This window comes from Salvelinus sp. IW2-2015, linkage group LG26 (genome assembly GCF_002910315.2).
Source record: "Salvelinus sp. IW2-2015 linkage group LG26, ASM291031v2, whole genome shotgun sequence".
NCBI lineage: Eukaryota > Metazoa > Chordata > Actinopteri > Salmoniformes > Salmonidae > Salvelinus > Salvelinus sp. IW2-2015.
The window spans coordinates 8638953-8661423 of NC_036866.1; the positions used below are offsets into that span (position 1 = coordinate 8638953).

The 22471-nt window shown below is 43.3% G+C and overlaps 1 protein-coding gene across 3 annotated transcripts; it reads right to left on the reverse strand.

The window, feature by feature from the left end:
• Window positions 1-1391: 1391 nt before the first annotated feature.
• rtca (RNA 3'-terminal phosphate cyclase) lies at window positions 1392-20073 on the reverse strand. 3 transcript variants are annotated; one of them, XM_023971190.2, is made up of 12 exons: window positions 19954-20036; window positions 19356-19390; window positions 19141-19241; window positions 18462-18605; window positions 17467-17590; window positions 16968-17026; window positions 16734-16875; window positions 6538-6659; window positions 3233-3291; window positions 2475-2569; window positions 2144-2248; window positions 1392-2025 (listed from the first exon to the last, which is right to left on the reverse strand). In XM_023971190.2, exons 2-12 carry the CDS (start codon window positions 19386-19388, stop codon window positions 1927-1929), a joined length of 1083 nt encoding a protein of 360 aa, XP_023826958.1. In that variant the 5' UTR covers window positions 19389-19390; window positions 19954-20036; the 3' UTR covers window positions 1392-1926. The 3 variants fall into 3 exon arrangements, with proteins under 3 accessions (XP_023826958.1, XP_023826957.1, XP_023826959.1); XM_023971189.2 differs by lacking the exon at window positions 19954-20036 and having other exon boundaries at window positions 19356-19781; XM_023971191.2 differs by lacking the exons at window positions 19141-19241; window positions 19356-19390 and having other exon boundaries at window positions 19954-20073.
• Window positions 20074-22471: the final 2398 nt, after the last annotated feature.

Below are 22471 nucleotides of genomic sequence, written 5' to 3' on the forward strand. Positions count from 1 at the left end.
AYACAGGATGGGTGGAGAAAAAGGAAGGACGATGAAAAGATGGAAGGAAACAGGATGAGATGATAACTGATAAGATTACACAATATCCCCTGCCGTGAGTACATAGCCAGGACCTGGGGTGTCCCTGAAATAGACAAAGCAGCCTAAAGTTTATATAGTGGTMCTATTATGGGTGTAGTACTTTAGGACTATGTTTTTATTCATGAGAATTTGTAGTTTTATGTATGTACTGTAAAATCTGTATACAATTCAGTGACTGAGCTACCAATAAAAACAATATTAGTTTCAATCTAAAACAATAGCGTAAAATTAGGAAGTTTGTGACTATRAGCAACACGCGAAGATTACAGTTGTGAATAACTGGAGATAGAAAAAAAGCTCAATGTTCACAACTTCTCCACTGAGATGTCTACACATTTGGTGGTGAGTGAAGATAATTGGAATAGGCCACAAAAATAGCTAAGCAACAAGCCTTGCAGTCAACCCTCAAGCCCTRACACATTCACCACTTTCATAACCACTCAACAAGCAAAGCTAAAACATACCATAGTTTACCTTCTCATTACTTGGAGAGCTTGTCGAAAAAGTTGTCAAGTAGTTGCAGACGGGATAAAAAAAAGTCAGCTTTGCTGAGAGAAGTTACATAAGGTTTTTCACAGGTCTACACTTCACTCCTGAAGACTTCAAGTTGTCACATGCACAAGTACAGTGAAATGCTCAAGGTGTCTGACTGCATGCTTTCCAGTCAGACAACCCTGCAGCTATTTCTGCTAATGATCTGGAATAAGATCACTAAGCACCTCAACAGTTGTAATGGCAAAAAGCAAAGGTTCTGGTTGGTGAATCATTTGTTGGCAAGTATAACATGACCATGCTATCAAGCTGGGTCAGCTAGATAGCTAATAACTATCAGACAAGCAACTCCATGCTATGGCTATGTACTCTTCATCACATCTAAGATTCCTGGAACGAGTCATTCACTGGAATTAAATAGTATTCTGTACTAAAACAGTTTGAATCACTACCATGATATGTAAAGACATGGATTTACTTTTTTAATGCTATGAAGGGGCTATGAGTGATGACAGACATCCAGCTATACATTTCTGGGGGTGAGAAGATATCTGAATTAATCCATGATCTGTCAGAAATCCTTTACTCAAGATCATCTCTTGTTCAGAGAAGGRAAAAATAAGGTATTTTATTCATATTTTCTCAAAACAAGGTGGAAAACAAAATCTCCAAATTGTCTTTTAAACATTATCTGACTAATACAGCAGTCAACACAACTCTGCAGTCTAATCTGCATTACCTGAGTGACAAACAATGCACCAAAAAAAAATCTAATAAGTGAAACAATTGATTTAAAGGAAAACTCCACCCAAAAACAACACATTGGTATTTGTTTCATTAGTCCATTGTTGTCATAGCCCCAAAATGTTTTGCTTMTCATCAATACATATCTTTCAAAATACAGAAATCCTCCCTGTATGAAGCAAAATGTAACTACAATGATAAACTAGGGACAGAGACGATGAACAATGTTTTTTTTGCCATAAAAGCCTGTATGCACTGAGGCGCTTCAACAGACTGCTGAAACGTACACCCCTTCTACACAGAAATCTAATGTTTTTATTATAACAGTGTAAGGCATTAATACCCTGAGTTATACAAGCTACGAGGGTAATGACAGTTAATGCAATAGGGGGAACGGACAACGATGACCAACTATCATGTGGCTGTGCGTTTGTAAACCAATAATTCATTTGCTTGAATATCGTGCCACGAGGGCCATAATAAATCCTAATATAAATAGAAGCAGCATCCGACCGTTAGGTGACATCACAGTAGTGTCTCCAGTGCCTCTTCTATCCACGGCTGCAGGTGGAGACAACATAAAAGGGGCGGTTAGACACATGGGCGTGGCTAGAAATGAGGGTTGGTGACACCCACTCCTTGGCACTCGATGATGTAGGTGTCATTGCTGGCATTCTCGTCATCTGCCTTGGTCACTGTAAACTTGGCCTGGGAATAAGGAAAGAATTTGATACAAAAAAGTTCACTTTATAAAACCATGCACTGAGTACTCATTTTCCCATCAATTGAGTCTTTGGAAATCAATTAAAATGTGTTTTGMACCCACCTGCGTGAGCTGTTCTGCCACATGGATCGCAGTCTTTGTGTGTAGGGTGACTGGGCCAGTGCGGATTCTGGAGATGCCGTTCGCCAATGCCATGAAAAGGATGAGCTGCCAGAGAGTGAAAGAAAAGAGTTCAGCAGCTGACTCCAAATAGAGTAAGTTCAAGTGGCTGCTGTGAGATGGACAGTGAGGCAAGGAGGTGTGGTGTCAAGCACCTATTCTTAACTTGAATTTGAAGTACACGTTAATTACAATGATTCTAGATTACTTACAGGAGGACACCTAAGCTTGCTTTGTGAAATACCCCTGTGTGTGTGCGTGGTTCATTGCTAACCTGGTCCTGCAGAAACTCGTCCACACAGCCGTTGTGCCTTATATTCCTGAGCAGCATCTCTGCAGCCTCGAAGCCCACTTTGTCTGGGTACACACCTGAGACATTGGGGGACCAGCGTTAGACAGCCAATCCGGTCAGCATTTGATATAATTTCCCCCCAATTATTTTATCTGGGCCCGTATCTGTAGTGTCTAAGAGCAGAAGTGCTGATCTAGGATCAGGRCTCCCAAGAATAATCCAATCATATTATGARCTAAAAAGCAAAACTGACTCCAAATCAACAGATGTCTTACTCTTAGAAGATTTGAGAATACTGGCCCAGAGGTTATCGTTGTGCGAGATGGTGCCAGAGAGTCACAGGGGAGGTGCAAACCAGGTCATTGGATAGAGCTGGGTTGGATATTTAAATCATTCAGATACATACACTTTCCTAACTCTGCCCCCAATAGAACAAACTGTGTTCTTCATGTAACGGTCACAACATAAAAAAACAACCTACAGATGCATATGATAGCAATTTGAAAACATTAGCCAACAATATTTCCCTATTCTCTGCTGTTGACCGCTTACCTTGTATGGCTTTAGCAATGCTTATGTTGAAGCACAACTTTACTCACCATCCAAGCTTATATACAGTTTCACATCATAACATTGCCTAGCATGTCTTTCTTTGTAGAACGTTGCCCACTAGTGGTACATATTGGTCCGTACACTTCACTTCATAGAACAAACTAGCACAAGAACAATGGATTTCTCACCTTTCTTGCCAAGKGCTGACCCTGCAAAAATACAGCCTGTGGAAGACTCTGCGATGATTCTGGGGAGAATAGAAACACCATATAAAAAAATGTGGTAGAGGTGGATAGCATTTAAGATGACAGACAACCCATGGCAGTTCTGTTGAAAGTAACCTTCTCTATTGTCTATCCACCAAACTAGGGACACAAAACATTATGCAAGCCATCAGTCTACMGTCATGACTTTCCCTCCTGGGTGAGGATCAAAGATAAACCCTCCCACCCTCTCCCTCTCCCACCAGAGAGGAAGGGGGAGGGTTCTAGGACTTTAACAGCCGGTTAATAACTTCTTAGGGATAGGGGGCAGTACTCGGAAGTTTGGATGACTGAGGTGCCCAAAGTAAACTGCCTGTTACTCACACCCAGAAGCTAGGATATGCATACAATTGGTAGTATTGGATAGAAAACACTCAAAAGTTTCTAAAACTGTTAAAATAATGCCTGTGAGTATAACAGAACTGATATGATTTTTTTGTTGTTGCGGTGACACCATTTAAAATGCCTGTCTATGGGAAAATCAAAGGAATAAGAGCTCTGGATAAGAGTGTCTGCTAAATGACTAAAATGTAAAAATGAATACCTCCCAGATTGCAGTTCCTAGATGTCAACAGTCTTTAGAAAGAGTTTCAGGCTTGTTTTTTGAAAAATTAGCTAGAATTTGTAGTTGTTCTAGGTGGCTCCCATTTTGGCTGTAGTATTGTGGCGTGCGTGGATGAGGGCGCGCACTTCGTTATTTATCTCCGGTAATGAACATACTATTCTCCYTCTTAAATTTGATAATTTATTTACATATTAGGGTACCTGAGGATTGYTTAGAAACATTGTTTGACTTGTTTGGACAATGTTTATTGGTAACTTTTGGGATTCATTTGTATGCATTTTGAACGAGGGAAACCGGTGGATTACTGAATCAAGCGCGCCAACTAAATACTTTTTMGGGATATAAAGAAGGACTTTATCGAACAAAACGTCCAGTGGTTATGTAGCTGGGACCCTTGGGATTGCGAACAGAGGAAGATCTTCAAAGGTAAGTGATTTATTTTATCGCTATTTCTGACTTTCGTGACACCTCTGCTTGTTTGGAAAATGTTTGTAATGCTTTTGTACGTMGGGRGCTGTCCTCAGATAATCGCATGGTATGCTTTCGCCGTAAAGCCTTTCTGAAATCTGACAAAGCGGCTGGATTAACAAGAAGTTAAGCTTTTAAACGATTTAAGAAACTTGTATTTTCATGAATGTTTAATATTACGAAATTTGTATTTTGAATTTCGCGCTCTGCAATTTCACCGGATGTTCCGTAAGAAGTTAAGGACYGTATAACTAAATAACTATCTCTGAAAGTGTACGCAGTCACAGGGTCAGGTTTACATCTAAATGTTGTACAACTTAGATGATTAAATATGAAACTATTTGTGAGAAGATGAAACGTGATTGTAGCCTTCTAAAATTAGTTTTTATATAAAAACTTTTTGCCAAGTCAGTAACCACGCCTTTCAAGGCGAGTGCATAAAAGGACTCCTAATGAAATTTACAGTAGACCAGAAAACGTGGAGCGGTGGCTACACATTGAAATGGTTGCYATTTAAATATACACCAGTACATTGCCGGGTTGCTACGYGCGTTTAAAACTACTAGCCCAGTATACGTGCAGCGCGAGCTGAATACGTGACAAATGGTCTAAAACTTRAAGACCCTCTCAAACTCTCGACAAGTGAAGGCGAAGACTATACCAAACATTCTCAGTCTACAGCTGGGTAATGTAGTCTAGAACTTTGAGCAAAGACACGAGGGAGATCTCAGCAAACGACCATTGTGTACCTTTGATGTATCCATTCTAACGAACACTTCCAAAACAAAGAAAGACAAAACAAATACAAAGGACATTGTGACCTCTGGTGGACAAACCAGAGACTTCTGTCGAACGACTCCCAATAGATGGACCGGGCGATTTCAACAGAGACATACAAGCGTAAATATATATAKACATTGCAAMTATTTTCAAATGAGCGGTCGTTCATGTGCAAAGTCTTCATATTCCCACGAGCATAGCTTCCACATGTATGTACAATAAATTGACTGTCTCTCCTTCTCCTTACATGCCCCTCCCTTTTCATTGTGTACCAAGCTGTCATATCAGGTTAGTCCACTAGGGACTTTCCATTACATTATGTTAGTAATCAACATATAATCTATCGTGTGTGTGTTTATTTAATTCTGTTTGATTATTTAGTTAGTAAATAATTAAGCCAATGTGTGTATCACTGAAACATTTAGACTAGGGTTCATGCAGATTTTAAGTCAACGACGTTCAGAAAGACTGATATGAGGTAATAATTATTATTAATGGATGACTAATTCTACAATATATTCTGATATTCTTTAGTTAATTCGGGAAACGGTAACTCATGAAACAAACATTGTGGTGCCCCAAGATTGCTAATGAGRTAATTGTTACATTATTAATTTAATCACGTAATTATTAAAGTTAACCGATTTGATAAAATAACCATCACGATAGTCACGTCACTACCWATGAAGCATGTTCAGATGACACCCAATATCCTCCACTAGTGCAACTGTTTTGACAAAGATCTTCACAGAAAACATTACCATTGATTGTGACTGATCCAGGTTTACTGAGGTCATACAGGTATAGACATCTTTTAACAGTTTTATCTGGTGTCCCTCTAATTCTCCCATCACTCCCCTCCCGGAGGACCATCTGGACTGATGACTCCTGGCTGTCCCTAAACTACCTGGTTGTGCCTCTGATCCAGTTTCTGTGGCGATGGAAAACCTGACCTGTTCACCAGAGGTGCTACTTTGTCCCAGACCTGCTGTTTCGACCCTCCCTCTTCCTACCCCATCTGCTGTCTCGACCTCAAAGCCAACAGACATTTACTCCTGAGGTACTGACCTGTTGCACCCTCTACAACCACTGATTATTATTTGACCCTGCTGGTCATCTATGAACGTTTGAACTTCTTGAACGATCTGGCCTTAATGGCCATGAACTCTTATAATCTCCACCCAGCACAGCCAGAAGAGGACCCCTCAGAGCCTGGTTCCTKTAGGTTTCTTCCTAGGTTCCTGCCTTTCTAAGAAGTTTTTCCTAGCTACAATGCTTCTACATCTGCATTGCTTGCGGTTTGGAGTTTAGGCTGGGTTTCTGTATAAGCACTTTGTGACATCTGCCGATGTAAAAAMGGCTTTATAAATACATTTGAGTGATAATGAAATGGTTAATGTCATGTAAATACGCTCACATGATGCCGTTGCCGCTTCCACAGGCCATGTCCTTCTCCTGCAGTGTRTGGATGTTGATGTAAAGGTCCTTTATCTCTCGCCTGATAACTCTTGTTGCCGTCGTTGCCATGTCCTTGGCAAGCTGGAGGAAAAGGAGTATTTGAGCTCACTCAAATCTGATCTCAGAAACTACTTCATGTTATCATGTGCATTTAAGTKCAAAGGGGTAGCAGATGGACAGGAAACTGTACACAAGTGGAATAAGCAAAATGTAAATGTTACTTTATTTGTCACATGCGCCGTATACAACAAGTGTAGACTTCACCGTGAAAAGATTATACAAGGAGTACCGGTACCGAGTCAATGTGCTGGGGTACATGGTAGTTGAGGTAATATGTACATGTAGGTAGGGCTAAAAGTAATCACTACAGTATACATTAAAGACATGCTCCGGTATTTTGGTGACTACCTCCCTCTTTGGGCTGGATGTGTCAATGTGTAGCTCATACATTAAGATTTTTTATTTTACCCTTATTTTACCAAGTACGTTGACGGAGAACACATTCTCAWTTACAGCAACAACCTCAGAAATAGTTAGAGGGGAGAGGGGTGAATGAGTCAATTGTAAGCATAATGTCTTACCTCAATTAGCCACGAAATCACTAGTTTGAAAGAAACGTTTTCTTGAAGCTGTGCCATTTTCCCTACATTTCCATCCCATGTGGGCCAGCCCCCTAGGAATTTGACTTATACCCAAAGAGCTTCAGCCCCTCGCATTTGAGTGACAGCTACCAAAAGGCCTGCCCAGCGTTAACCAATGAGGTTGCAGGGCGGGCCCAATAGCTCAGTGGACACAGCAGCGAGACAGCCGGAGAGCAATGACGTTGTGCACATATGACATAGTACACAGAATCTCTTTCATACACAGGCACAGATTGTGTTTTTTCTGTTAGTTTCTTTGCGTTGTTTGGAACTTATATTTTTTTTACTTATTTTGTACATAATGTTGCTGCTACCGTCTCTTATGACTGAAAAAAAACTTCTGGACATCAGAACTGCGATTACTCACCACGAACTGGCAGGATCCTTTTTCCCTTTTAACGAGTCCGAGGTGAATGTCATACTGCTTTACCGGGAACAGGCCCAGATCCCCGTCATTTGCATGAAGAGAAGGCGGAGAAAAACGGGCCGGAAGGCAGGCTGCCTTCTGAGAATTCGTAGGCAAACTAATAAACCCTCACTGCCTTCCATTCTGCTAGCAAACGTGCAATCTTTGGACAATAAAATCTATGACCTACACGGAAGATTAAACTACCAACGGGACATTCAAAACTGTAAAATCTTATGCTTCACGGAGTTGTGGCTGAATGACAACATTATCAACATACAGCTGGCTGGTTATACGCTGTACTGGCAGGATAGAACAGCGGCGTCTGTTAAGACAAGGGGAGGCGGACTATGTTTTTTTGTAAACAAGAGCCGGTGCACGATATCTAAGGAAGTCTCAAGGTTTTGCTCGCCAGAGTTAGAGTATCTCTTGATAAGCTGTAGACTACACGATCTACCAAGAGTTTATCTGAATTTTTCGTAGCTGTCTACATACCACCACAGACTGATGCTGGCACTAAGACCGCACTCAATGAGCTGTATTCCACCATAAGCAAACAGTAAAATGCTCCCCCAGAGGCGGCGCCGCCATTCTTGGCCGGGGAATTGAATACAGGGAAACTTAAAATCACCCTCAATTTGGCAAATCTGACCATAATTCTATCCTCCTGATTCCTACATACAAGCAAAAATTAAAGCAGGAAGCACCAGTGACTAGATTACCACATTCAGTCATTGGCTTCATCAATAAGTGCATCAATCACATCATCCCCACAGTGACCGTACGTACATACCCCAACCAGAAGCCATGGATTACAGGCAACATCCGCAKTGAGCTAAAGGCTAGAGCTGCCGCTTTCAAGGAGCGGGACTCTAACCCGGAAGCTTATAAGAAATCCCGCTATGGCCTCCGACAAACCATCAAACAGGCAAAGCGCCAATACAGGACTAAGATTGAATCGTACTCTGATGCTCGTCGGATGTGGCAGGGCTTGCAAACCATTACAGACGATAAAGGGAAGCACAGCCGAGAGCTGCCCAGTGACACGAGCTAAACTACTTCTATGCTCGCTTCGAAGCAAATAACAAATAACACTGAAACATGCATGAGCGCACCAGCTGTTCCGGAAGACTGTGTGATCACGCTATCCGCAGCCAATGTAAGTAGGACCTTTAAAACAGGTCAACATTCACATGGCCGCAGGWCCAGACGGATAACCAGGACGTGTACTGCGAGCATGCGCTGACCAACTGGCAAGTGTCTTCACTGACATTTTCAACTTCTCCCTGTCTGAGTCTGTAATACCAACATGTTTTAAGCAGACCACCATAGTCCCTGTGCCCAAGAACACTAAGGTAACCTGCCTAAATGACGACCGACACAAAGCACTCACATCATTTGCATACAGCGCTGACAGATCCACAGATGATGCAATCTCTATTGCACTCCACACTGCCCTTTCCCACCTGGACAAAAGGAACACCAATGTAAGAATGCTATTCATTGACTACAGCTCAGCGTTCAACACCATAGTGCCCTCCCTCAATGATCATCACTAAGCTAAGAACCCTAGGACTAAATACCTCCCTCTGCAACTGGATCAGGAACTTCCTGATGGTCCGCCCCCAGGTAGTAAGGGTAGGTAACAACACATCCGCCACGCTGATCCTCAACACAGGGGCCCCTCAGGGGTGCGTGCTCAGTCCCCRCCTGTACTCCCTGTTCACTCATGACTGTATGGCCAGGCACGACTCCAATCGTTAAGTTCGCCGATGTCAGAGACCTGGCCATGTGGTGTCTGAACAACATCCTCTCCCTCACCATGATCAAGACAAAAGGAGAGGATTGCGGATTACAGGAAAAAAGTACCGGGCATACCCCATTTTCATCGAAGGGCTGTAGTGGAGGAGGTTGAGAGCTTCAAGTTCCCTGGTGGCACATCACCAACAAACTAACAAGGTCCAAGCACAACAAGACAGTCGTGAAGAGGGCACGACAAAACCTATTCCCCTCAGGAGACTAAAAAGATTTGGAATGGGTCCTCAAAGGGTTCTACAGCTGCACCATCAAGAGCATCCTGACTGGTTGCATCACTGCCTGCCTGGTATGGCAACTGCTCAGTCTCCAACGCAAGGTACTACAGAGGGTAGTGCGTACAGCCCAGTACATCACTGGGGCCAAGCTTCCTGCCATCCAGGACCTATATACCAGGCGCTGTCAGAGGAAGGCCCTAAAAAATTGTCAAAGACTCCAGGCACCCTAGTTATAGACTTTCTCTCTGCTACCGCACGGCAAGCGGTACCGGAGCGCCAAGTCTAGATCCAAAGGCTTCTAAACAGCTTCTATCCCCAAGCCATAAGACTCCTGAACAGCTAATCACATGCCTACCCAGACTTTTGCATTGCATTGCCCCCCTTACACCACTGCTACTCTGTTATTGAAGTGGCTATTCATAGATGATAACTCAACCTACATGTACATCTTACCTCAATTACCTCGACTAACCGGTGCCCCCGCCCATTGACTCTTTACCGTACCCCCCTGTATAGTCTCGTTATTTTACCGTTGCTCTTTAATTACTTGTTACTTACATTTTTTTAAACTGCTTTGTTGGTTAGGGGCTCATAAGTAAGCATTTCACTGTAAGTTGTATTCAGCGCATGTGACTACTACAATTTTATTTATGTCTACTGCCCGTGGACTTTTTACACATTTTGTTGCATTACAAAGTGGGATTAAAAGGGATTTCTTTTTTTTTTTATGTGTTAGCGATCCACACATTGTAATCTGTAATGTCAAAGTGGAAGATTTAGTAAAACATTTAACGATTAATGAAAAATAAAACTAATATACTTTGATTAGATATGTATTCACCCCCTTGAGTCAATACATGTTGAAAAAACCTTTGGCAGCGACTACAGATGGGAGTCTTCTTGGGTAAGTCTCATAAGAGCTTTGCACACCTGTATTGTGGAATGAGCTTGACACCTTGATAAGCTAATTTCCTGACGATGGCTCACCGCTCTTCGTACTTGGCGACTTCAACCTCCCGACTTCTGTCTTCGATTAATTTCTTTCCAACTCTCTCTTTCCCCTTGACCGCACCATTTCCCAATCCCCTCCAACTCACAAGGCAGGCAATACGCTTGAACTCATCTTTACTAGAGYCTGTTTGCCTACTAATCTCACTACATCCCCCCTCCGGGTCTCTGATCACTACTTTTCTTCCTTTTCTGTCTCCATTTCCTCAAACCCTAGCTACTCAGCCCCTACCCAGATGGTCATGCACCGTCGCAATTGTCGCTCTCCCACTACTCTCTCCTATCATCTCTCCCTTCTATTAAATCCTGCTTTGGGCCTCCCGGGTGGCGCAGTGGTCTAAGGCACTGTATCTCAGTGCTAGCTGTGCCACCAGAGATTCGGGTGATTCTGGAGGTCCATGGGGAGACGCACAATTGGCCCAGCATCGTCCGGGTTAGGGGGGTTTGGCCGGGCAGGGATATCCTTGTCTCATCGCGCACTAGCGACTCCTGTGGCGGGCCGGGCGCAGTACACGCTGACCAGGTCGCCAGGTGTACGGTGTTTCCTCCGACACACTGGTGCGGCTGGCTTCCGGGTTGGATGTGCATTGTGTCAAGAAGCAGTYCGGCTAGGTTGGGATGTGTTTCGGAGGACGCATGGCTCTCGACCATCGCCTCTCCCGAGTCCGTAAGGGAGTTGCAGCGATGAGACAAGACTAACTACTACCAATTGGATACCATGAAATTGGGGAGAAAAAACGAGTAAAAAAAATGTAATCCTTCTTCTTCCTGTCTCCTGATTCTGCCTCGTCGACCCTACTCTCCCCTCCCTTTCCGCATCCTATGACTCGCACTGTCCCCTATCCTCCCGGCCGGCTCGGCCCTCCCACTACGTGGCTGAGTGACTCATTGCGAGCTTACAGAACAGGGTTGCGGGCAGCTGAGTGAAAATGGAGAGAAACTAAACTTCCGGAGGACCTATCATACTTTCACTCCCTCCTCTAAGGGAAAGGGTGATACCTCATCAGTTGTACAATTGAATGCCTTCAACTGAAATGTGTCTCACGCATTTAACCCTCGGAATCAGAGAGGTGCGGGGGGCTGCCTTAAATCGACATTCACGTCTTCGGCGTCCTAGGAAGAGTGGGTTAACTGTATTGCTCAGGGGCAGAACGACAGATTTGTACCCTCTCTTCCTCTGTATCTGCCGCTAAAGCCACTTTCTATCACTATAAATTTCAAGCTTCTGCCTCTAACCCTAGGGAACTCTTTTCCACCTTCTCCTCCCTCCTTAATCCTCCACCCCCTCCCCGGACAACTTTGTCAGCCACTTTGAAAAGAAGGMTGACGACATCCGCTAGTCATTCACTCAGCCTATTGAGTCAACTGGTCCCACTCACACAGAACTACCCTACGCCGTGACCTCTCTCTCCAGATGAAATCCTGCGACTAGTGAGGTCTGACCGCCCAACAACCTGCCCGCTTGATCCCCTCCCCTAGAACATCTCTGGAGACCTTCTCCCTGTCCTCAACAATGGAGGGGTCCACTCTTGACTTCAAAACGTCAGGAGTCGCTCCCCTCAAAAAAACAACACTTGACTCATCTGACGTCAAAAACTACAGKCRMMWYYWRCCWTRTTTTTTWATATCTTTACAAAACACTTTCTCTGATCAACTCTGATAACCAGTCAGACTTCAAGACTGGTCACTCAACCAAGACTGCTCTTCTGTGTCACGGAGGCTCTCCACACTGCCAAAGCTTACTCTCTCTCTCTCTCTCCTCTGTTCTCATCCTCCGAGATCTAGCCACTGCCTTCGACACCGTGAACCATCAGATCCTTTTTTAAAACATCATTATTTAACTAGGCAAGTCAGTTAAGAACAAAATCTTATTTTCAATGACAGCCTAGGGTTAACTGCCTTGTTCAGGGGCAGAACAGATTTTTACCTTGTCAGCTCGGGGATTCGATCTTGCAACCTTCCGGTTGCTGGTCCAATGCTCTAACCACTAGGCTACCTGCCGCCTCCTCCTCCTCCTCTTCACCTCTCAGGGCTGGGTGTCTCTTGGATTGCATCCTACCTGGCAGGCCGCTCCTACCAGGTGACGTGGAGAGGATCTGTGTCTGCACCACATACTCTCACAACTGGTGTCCCCAGGGCTCGGTTCTAGGCCACTTCTCTCTATACACCAAGTCACTCGGCTCCGTCATATCTTCACATGGTATCTCCTATCAGTGCTATGCGGATGACACTCAAATACTTTCCTCCTTCCCCATCACACCCCGCTCTTACTCCCGGGAAAGACCTGCCCGCTCAAATCTCGACAACATCTGTAGAGTATGAACCTACCTCACACAGGAAGCAGCGCAGGTCCTAATCCAGGCGCTTGTCATCTCCCATCTGGATTACTGCAACTCGCTGTTGCCTGGGCTCCCCTCTTGTGTCATCAAACCGCTGCAACTTATCTAGAATGCTGCAGCCCACCTGTTTTTCAAGGTCTTGTATGTCATCCCGCTTCGCTGCAATCTCCACTGGCATCCAGTCGAAGCTCGCATCCACTACAAGACCATGGTGCTTGCATACAGAGCAGCAAGAGGACCTGCCCTTCCCTACCTTCAGGCTACGCTCAAACCCTACACCCCAACTCCGTACTGCCACCTCTGGTCTCTTGGCCCAACCACCCCTACAGGGGGGCAGCTTCCGCTAAGTCTAGTCCAAGCTCCTCTCCTTGCACCCCAATGGTAGAAGCAGCTTCCCCTGAAGCTAGAACAGCAGAGTTCCTGCACATCTTCCAAAAGCAGCTGAAACCCTACGTCTTCAATGAGTATCTTAAATAACCCTTCTCCTTTTTACGTGTGCCTTTTTTAAAATGTATGTATTTCTGTCCTTGAGCTGTTCTTGTCTAATGATGTTCTGTATTGTTTCATGTTTTGTGTGGACCCCAGGAAGAGTAGCTGCTGCTTTTGCAAGAGCTAATGGGGATCCTAATAAATACCAAATACCTTGTTTTTAATAATACAATAAAACAACTTTCCTGAACCAGCACTTCACAAAAGTCTTGCCATAGACTTCCAAGCAGATTTAAGTCAAAACTGTAACTTAGCCACTCAGGAACATTCAGTCTTTTTGGTAAGCAACTCCAGTCTAGATTTGGCTTTATGTTGTAGGTTATTGTCCCGCTAAAAGATGAATTCCTTTCCCAGTGTCTGGTGTAAAGCAGACTGAAGCAGGTTCTCTTGGATTTTGCCTGTGCTTAGCTCAGCATTTCCCAAACTCGGTCATCTGTACACCAAAGGGTTCACGTTTTGGTTTTTGCCCAAGCACTACACAGATGATTCAAACAATCAACTAATCATCAAGCTTTGATCACTTAAATCAGCTGTGCAGTGTTGGGGCAAAAAACAAAACGTGTACCCTACCCCTTTGGGTCCTGAGGACCGAGTGCGGGAAACACTGGCTTAGCTCAGTCCTGTTTCTTTTCATCCTGAAAAACTGACCAGTCTTTGCCGATGTCAAGCATACCCATACCATGATGCAGCCACCACCATGCTTGAAAATAAAGAGGCAGTTACTCAGTGATGTATTGGATTTGCCCCCAAACATAAGGCTTTGCATTTAGGCCAAAAATAGCATTCCTTTGCAGTGTTTTTTTCTTCCTCGGTTGTTTTCTCCCATCATAGCCATTGAACTGTAGCAGTTTTAAAATCCCTAATGGCCTCATGGTGAGTCCATATAACTTGTGATTTGTTAAGCCAGTTTGCCAAAAAAAAAAAAAAGTAAAAGTAAAATGAGTAGAATTCTCTTTTCACTTTCACATTATGGAGTATTTTGTGTAGATCAATTANATGTGTTAGCGATCCACACATTGTAATCTGTAATGTCAAAGTGGAAGATTTAGTAAAACATTTAACGATTAATGAAAAATAAAACTAATATACTTTGATTAGATATGTATTCACCCCCTTGAGTCAATACATGTTGAAAAAACCTTTGGCAGCGACTACAGATGGGAGTCTTCTTGGGTAAGTCTCATAAGAGCTTTGCACACCTGTATTGTGGAATGAGCTTGACACCTTGATAAGCTAATTTCCTGACGATGGCTCACCGCTCTTCGTACTTGGCGACTTCAACCTCCCGACTTCTGTCTTCGATTAATTTCTTTCCAACTCTCTCTTTCCCCTTGACCGCACCATTTCCCAATCCCCTCCAACTCACAAGGCAGGCAATACGCTTGAACTCATCTTTACTAGAGYCTGTTTGCCTACTAATCTCACTACATCCCCCCTCCGGGTCTCTGATCACTACTTTTCTTCCTTTTCTGTCTCCATTTCCTCAAACCCTAGCTACTCAGCCCCTACCCAGATGGTCATGCACAGTCGCAATTGTCGCTCTCCCACTACTCTCTCCTATCATCTCTCCCTTCTATTAAATCCTGCTTTGGGCCTCCCGGGTGGGGCAGTGGTCTAAGGCACTGTATCTCAGTGCTAGCTGCGCCACCAGAGATTCTGGTGATTCTGGAGGTCCATGGGGAGACGCACAATTGGCCCAGCATCGTCCGGGTTAGGGGGGTTTGGCCGGGCAGGGATATCCTTGTCTCATCGCGCACTAGCGACTCCTGTGGCGGGCCGGGCGCAGTACACGCTGACCAGGTCGCCAGGTGTACGGTGTTTCCTCCGACACACTGGTGCGGCTGGCTTCCGGGTTGGATGTGCATTGTGTCAAGAAGCAGTACGGCTAGGTTGGGATGTGTTTCGGAGGACGCATGGCTCTCGACCATCGCCTCTCCCGAGTCCGTAAGGGAGTTGCAGCGATGAGACAAGACTAACTACTACCAATTGGATACCATGAAATTGGGGAGAAAAAACGAGTAAAAAAAATGTAATCCTTCTTCTTCCTGTCTCCTGATTCTGCCTCGTCGACCCTACTCTCCCCTCCCTTTCCGCATCCTATGACTCGCACTGTCCCCTATCCTCCCGGCCGGCTCGGCCCTCCCACTACGTGGCTGAGTGACTCATTGCGAGCTTACAGAACAGGGTTGCGGGCAGCTGAGTGAAAATGGAGAGAAACTAAACTTCCGGAGGACCTATCATACTTTCACTCCCTCCTCTAAGGGAAAGGGTGATACCTCATCAGTTGTACAATTGAATGCCTTCAACTGAAATGTGTCTCACGCATTTAACCCTCGGAATCAGAGAGGTGCGGGGGGCTGCCTTAAATCGACATTCACGTCTTCGGCGTCCTAGGAAGAGTGGGTTAACTGTATTGCTCAGGGGCAGAACGACAGATTTGTACCCTCTCTTCCTCTGTATCTGCCGCTAAAGCCACTTTCTATCACTATAAATTTCAAGCTTCTGCCTCTAACCCTAGGGAACTCTTTTCCACCTTCTCCTCCCTCCTTAATCCTCCACCCCCTCCCCGGACAACTTTGTCAGCCACTTTGAAAAGAAGGGTGACGACATCCGCTAGTCATTCACTCAGCCTATTGAGTCAACTGGTCCCACTCACACAGAACTACCCTACGCCGTGACCTCTCTCTCCAGATGAAATCCTGCGACTAGTGAGGTCTGACCGCCCAACAACCTGCCCGCTTGATCCCCTCCCCTAGAACATCTCTGGAGACCTTCTCCCTGTCCTCAACAATGGAGGGGTCCACTCTTGACTTCAAAACGTCAGGAGTCGCTCCCCTCAAAAAAACAACACTTGACTCATCTGACGTCAAAAACTACAGKCRMMWYYWRCCWTRTTTTTTWATATCTTTACAAAACACTTTCTCTGATCAACTCTGATAACCAGTCAGACTTCAAGACTGGTCACTCAACCAAGACTGCTCTTCTGTGTCACGGAGGCTCTCCACACTGCTGTGGAGAGAAAATGAGTAGAATTCTCTTTTCACTTTGACATTATGGAGTATTTTGTGTAGATCAATTACAAAAAAGTACAATTAAATATTCTTAAATCCCACTTTGTAACGCAACAAGATGTGAAAAAAGTTCAAGCTGGTGTGTACTTTCTATAGGCACTGTATAACAGTAACTTAAAYTAAAATGCATCGGCAACTCTAACCCAAAGCCATTGCTTGGTATGGTACCTTATAGGGTAAAACCCCAGCAACAAAGGACCTTCCATAGATCTTGGAGATGGTTCCTCGTTCGGTCATGTTGACAGGGCTCAGCTCGCTCACTGGGCTAACCTTAGCCACCACCTCACCTCCGCCTTTGGGGTAGTAGCCCCTATTCAAGACAAGAACATGCATGGTCATATTTTGGGGACCAGGCAGTATTTTTTACACCAACACTAATCTAACAGGGGGGACGATACTAACCTCATTCTCAAGTCACAGTTGAAATGTACACCAAACTTCTCCACAATGGGCTTGAATACCTGGAGGAAAACGTAAAACTGACTTTAAGAGTACATATAACGGTAACACAAAGAAACTAACTTAAAAATAAATAGATGGCAAATAAGAGGATGTTTAGTGACAGTCATAAACCAAGCAATCCATCTTCGGGCCTATCTATAGACAAGGTATTTAAGAATTTGAGAGAACTAAAATTCATGATTTCCCAGGAACACAACCCACATTACGGCAGGGTAGCCTKGTGGTTAGAGCGTTGGACTAGTACCCGAAAGGTTGCAAGATCGAATCCCCGAGCTGATAAGGTAAAAATCTGTCGTTCTTCCCCTGAACAAGGCAGTTAACCCACTGTTCCTTGGCCGTCATTGAAAATAAGAATTTGTTCTTAACTGACTTGCCTAGTTAAATAAAATAAAATACAACCACTGGTACCTCTACCAACACAGGTTAAGGTAAGCCATACCTTGATGGTGTAGTCAATCTGCGGGGCCATGTCCGCGTTGGTGCCCCCCTTCAGACAGAGCTCAGAGGGGCCATCAGCGTACAGGGCACAGGGTAGAGAGACCTGCAGCAGCAGCCCCACACTCCTGGAACAGAGCAAGATAGAAGTATGAAATAGATAGGGAAGGTAAAGGTAGGGAAGGTAAAGATAGGTAGATAGGGAAGGTAAAGATAGGGAACCTAGTCAGTTGTACAACTAAATGCATTCAACCAAAATAAACCCAAACCCTCTGAATCAGAGAGCTGCAGGGGGCTGCCTTAAAAATCGACATCATAGGTACCCAGGGAGCTGCCTTGCTCAAGGGCAGAACGGCAGATTTCTCCACCTTGCCGGCTCAGGGGATTCAAACCAGTGATCTTTTGGTTACTGGCCCAACGCCCTTAAAAGCTAGGCTATCTGCCAGGAGATTAACAGGGGGTTCCATACTCCCAAATGTAATTATCCCCATCGTTATACACAAAATGAATTTCGATAAAAAAATTGACACAGTATTGTATCGTCTGGGGCAAAATGTATTTTTTCCTGCTATTTTGTGAAATTGTCAAACTCTACATAGTTTTGGGCAATGTTTATATGGGTATCAAGTATCATGTCAGCTTGATAGTAACAAGGTTTTTAACAAGTGCATTTGGATAGCCATCCACAGCTCTGTCTTTCTTTGTGGCGGCAGGTAGCCTAGTGTTTAGAGCATTGGGCCAGTAACCGAAAGGTTGCTAGATCGAATCCRCGAGCTGACAAGGTAAAAATCTGTCYTTCCACCCCTGAACAAGGCTGTTWACCCACTGTTCCTAGCCKTGCATTGTAAATAAMAATTTGTTCTTAACTGACTTGCCTAGTTAAATAAATAAAATTAAAATAATTATTGTCTGAGATTAGGAACCAAAAAATGTCTGTCCCATACTCCCATTGAATGTGTGCCGTCAGGAATAACAGTGGTGCAGCCTAACATGATTTACCCTGCCGTTTGTGGGTCTGCGGTGTGATTCCCAGCTTTTATTTTCCCAGGGGTGAGTGTGACTTCTGTKGATCCCACTGAGCCTCCCTCAAGATTTCCACAACAAATGTCCCTCACCAACTCCAACCCTGACAGATGCTGTGGTCTAGTAGTGAAAAGGGGAAGGGGGGCAAGGGGTTAACAATGAAAGGAAAAGGACTTAGCTATTTCAATTGAATAATGACAATATGTAGGCTATGATATTATCTGCGCTGAATAACACAAGGCAATGAGGGAAAAGTTTTCTAGTTCAGTTGTGATAGAAATAAGTCAACTGCCATGTGCTTGCACATTCCCAACAAAGGATCACATGAAAAATGTAGCTATGAGGGTGGGCATCTGCCARTAAATATGAAACAAAAGATAAGACAAGTTATAGACCATGGGCTGTAAAACAATTAATTGTCAGAGATTAAAGTTGACGCTCTATCTGCTTGGAAAATAAAAGTCCTTTAAACCAACTTTGCTTTGTTTTCTGATGAACTAAACTTCTGTCTGGAGACGCCGGCGATTGCCCCAGGGCTATAGACTGCAACTCGAATGAAGCTTTCTTATATTAGTAGGATGACATGTGGCTTTTGTTGTCGTCTAGCCAGCTACATACTCTACAATATCATGACATGGATTTAGGAAATGAATACCTTAATCCTGGTGTACCTCTACCTGCGCGAATTTTGTTTATTCTGATGGAAGCGCCGTTGATGCAACTCAGTGCGGCAGATACTCTCAAAATTTGCCCGCCCTAAAAGAGGACAAAACATAATATACATAGTAAAGACATATTCTAAGTTCAATGTCAAATCATGTTGARAAAATATGTAGTAGAAAGTGTATTTTAATCGTGTGAAATACTCACACCCTCCATTATACTTCCGTCCATTTCCACCATTGCTGCGGCCATTTTTGAAACAAGAAGAAAAATATTTATGTTTTTCAATGACTTCCCCACTATAAGGAATGTATGATGTCTGTCCCTAAAGATGTGAAAACACGCAAATGTGGATGGTCTGCTCTGAAGTAGCTTTTTACAGCGCTTGATGTAAAAGACACTCCGCCGGCGTCTGGGGTAGCTACTCCAATTGTGAACTTCCCCCAACCGTCACTGCGCAGTGCGGTAGTTATCAATGAAAGCAATTTCTTATTACTTGGGAGAAAAAAAGGAAAATCCCACAACGATACGAAAAAACGGGTTATATTTGAACTGCGATGTTCACGTGTTATTCACATTTTTCCATTAAATGTTGCTCAGCATTAAGGCTGCTACTCTTGATCGTGCTGACTGTTAGCACATGCGCAATTGTGATCAGCAAGCAATCCATTGKCTCACCCCCTCCCTGTTCAAAGTTGGAAAAGTAGTGGGAAAGGCCTAGAAAAAAAATACTAAAAATCATAACAATMAATTAATGCATAGGCATTAAAGGYATGGTTCACCAAAATTACATTGGTTTCCTTACCTTAGATATTTAGCATTTTCGTGCTTCATGACCAAATCATCCTAAAGTATCTAAAAATGAATTGTGTAATTCAACCGCCCTTAAATACGCATTACAGCATGTGTGTGCGTGTGTGTGTTAAAGAGAGCGAGAGAGCATTTAAGTCATGGCATTGCAACGAGCAACACCGCAGATATTGAGATGAGCGAGATGCAAGACTTCACTCTCACACGGTCACACACAGTATCTGCGCAAGCGCACGTGTTCGCTTCACAGTGTTAKAGCTTAAAAGCCACGGGACTGAAACAGCGGAGAAGTTGAGCCTCGGGGTTGTTGAAGGAAATTGACCTAATATGCTGTTTACTTTCTGCATCTACGTCATATTGCTGAGTCTACCTTAATAAACACTGCCACATAGGTACAGTATGTTCCTATTATTATTGACATTTTGGCTAGTAGCAAGTAGAATATTTGTCTTGGGGTCAGACGAGCCAGGTTTTTGCCCCATTCAGCACACCAAAAATAATACTGGATGCACTTGCACCCATGAAACATATCCATACGTTAGCACAGATATTCTATTAGGAAGATTTTCCTATGCAGTCAAGGCTATGTCTCCTCGGAGATACTTGGATACTCTTATTGGAGTAAGCAACACACACCCACATCCCTTTGTTGTTGAGATGCATCAAAACACAAAGTTCAACAGTGGTTGCAGTCCTTGTCTTCGGATAGGCATCCCATTGTATGATTGTTTCCCAGTTTTAAAATGTATAACACATTCATTACCCATGCATAACCCATTCATAACCTATACATAACCCATTCATAACCCATACATATCACATTCATAACCCATACATAACCCATACATAACACATTCATAACTCATATTTCACCCATTCAAAACCCATACATAATGCATTCGTAACCCATACATAACACATTAATAACCTATACATGACGCATTCATAACATACATAACCCATTCATAACCCATTCATAACCCATACATAACCCATTCATAACCCAATTTATAACCCATGCAAAACACATTGATTAGCAGCACTTGATCATTTTGCAGTATAACAAACAAACTACATTTACTGTGTGATATACCGGAAATATCAACTTGTGGTTGTTATTGATAATGAATGTGTTATTAATGTAACAGGGTTGSTTATGTTTCCACTTGACACAGCAGAAATATATTTATTATTCATTGATTGAATTTAAATATCAATAAGGTTTTATGCCGTTGGTTACGTTTGTAGATAGGGGAAGATTGCGAACGTAAATTCTTCTTAGTCTGATATTGACATGTAAGAGGTAGGTCACGTTCTYAAATTCTATATTTTATTTTCATATTTACAATGTGTACGAGTTCACTATGTAAATGTCCTGATGTATATACACTGAACAWAAATATAAACGCAAGATGTAGTGTTAGTCCCATGTTTCATAAGCTGAAATAAAAGAGCCCAGAAATGTTCCATATGCACAAAATTMTATTTATTTATTTTTATTTCACCTTTATTTAACCAGGTAGGCTAGTTGAGAACAAGTTCTCATTTASAACTGTGACCTGGCCAAGATAAAGCAAAGCAGCTCGACACATACAACAACACAGAGTTACACATGGAATAAACAAACATACAGTCAATAATACAGTATAKWTTTTTTWTTTATTAAATTAATTAATTAAAAAAATTAAGTCTATATACAAAATGCTAATTTCTCTCAAATTCTGTGCAAAAATTTGTMTACATCCCTGTTAGTGAGCATTTCTTCTTCTTTGACAAGATAATCCATCCACCTGACAGGTGTGGCATATCAAGAAGCTGATTAAACAGCATGATCGTTACACAGGTGCCGGGGACAATAAKAGACCACTCTAATATGTGCAGTTTTCTCACACAACACAATGCTACAGATGTCTCAAGTTTTGAGCAAGCGTGCAATTGACATGCTGACTGCAGGAATGTCCACCAGAGCTGTTGCCTGAAAATGTTATGTTCATTTCTCTACCATAAGCRGCCTCCAATGTCATTTTATAGAATTTGYCAGTACATCCAAGCAGCCTCACAACCGCAGACCACATACATGGTGTTGTGTGGGCGAGTGGTTTGCTGATGTGAACAGAGTGTCCCATGGTGGCGGTGGGGTTATGGTATGGGCAGGTATAAGGTACGGACAACGAACACAATTGCATTTTATTGATGGCAAATAGAACGATATACTGAGGCCCATTGTTGCGCCATTCATCTGCAGCAAGAACCTSATGGTTCAGCATGARAATGCACTGCCCCTTTCGCAAGGATCTGTCTCATTTGTCTCAAGGCTTAGAAATCCTTCTTTAACCTGTCTCCTCCCCTTCATCTATGTTGATTGAAGTGGATTTCACAAGTGACATCAACAAGGGATCATAGCTTTCACCTGGATTCACCTGGTCAGTCTATGTCATGGAAAGAGGTGTTCTTAATATTTTGTATACTATGTGTGCATATGTGCATATATATATATATATATATATATATTC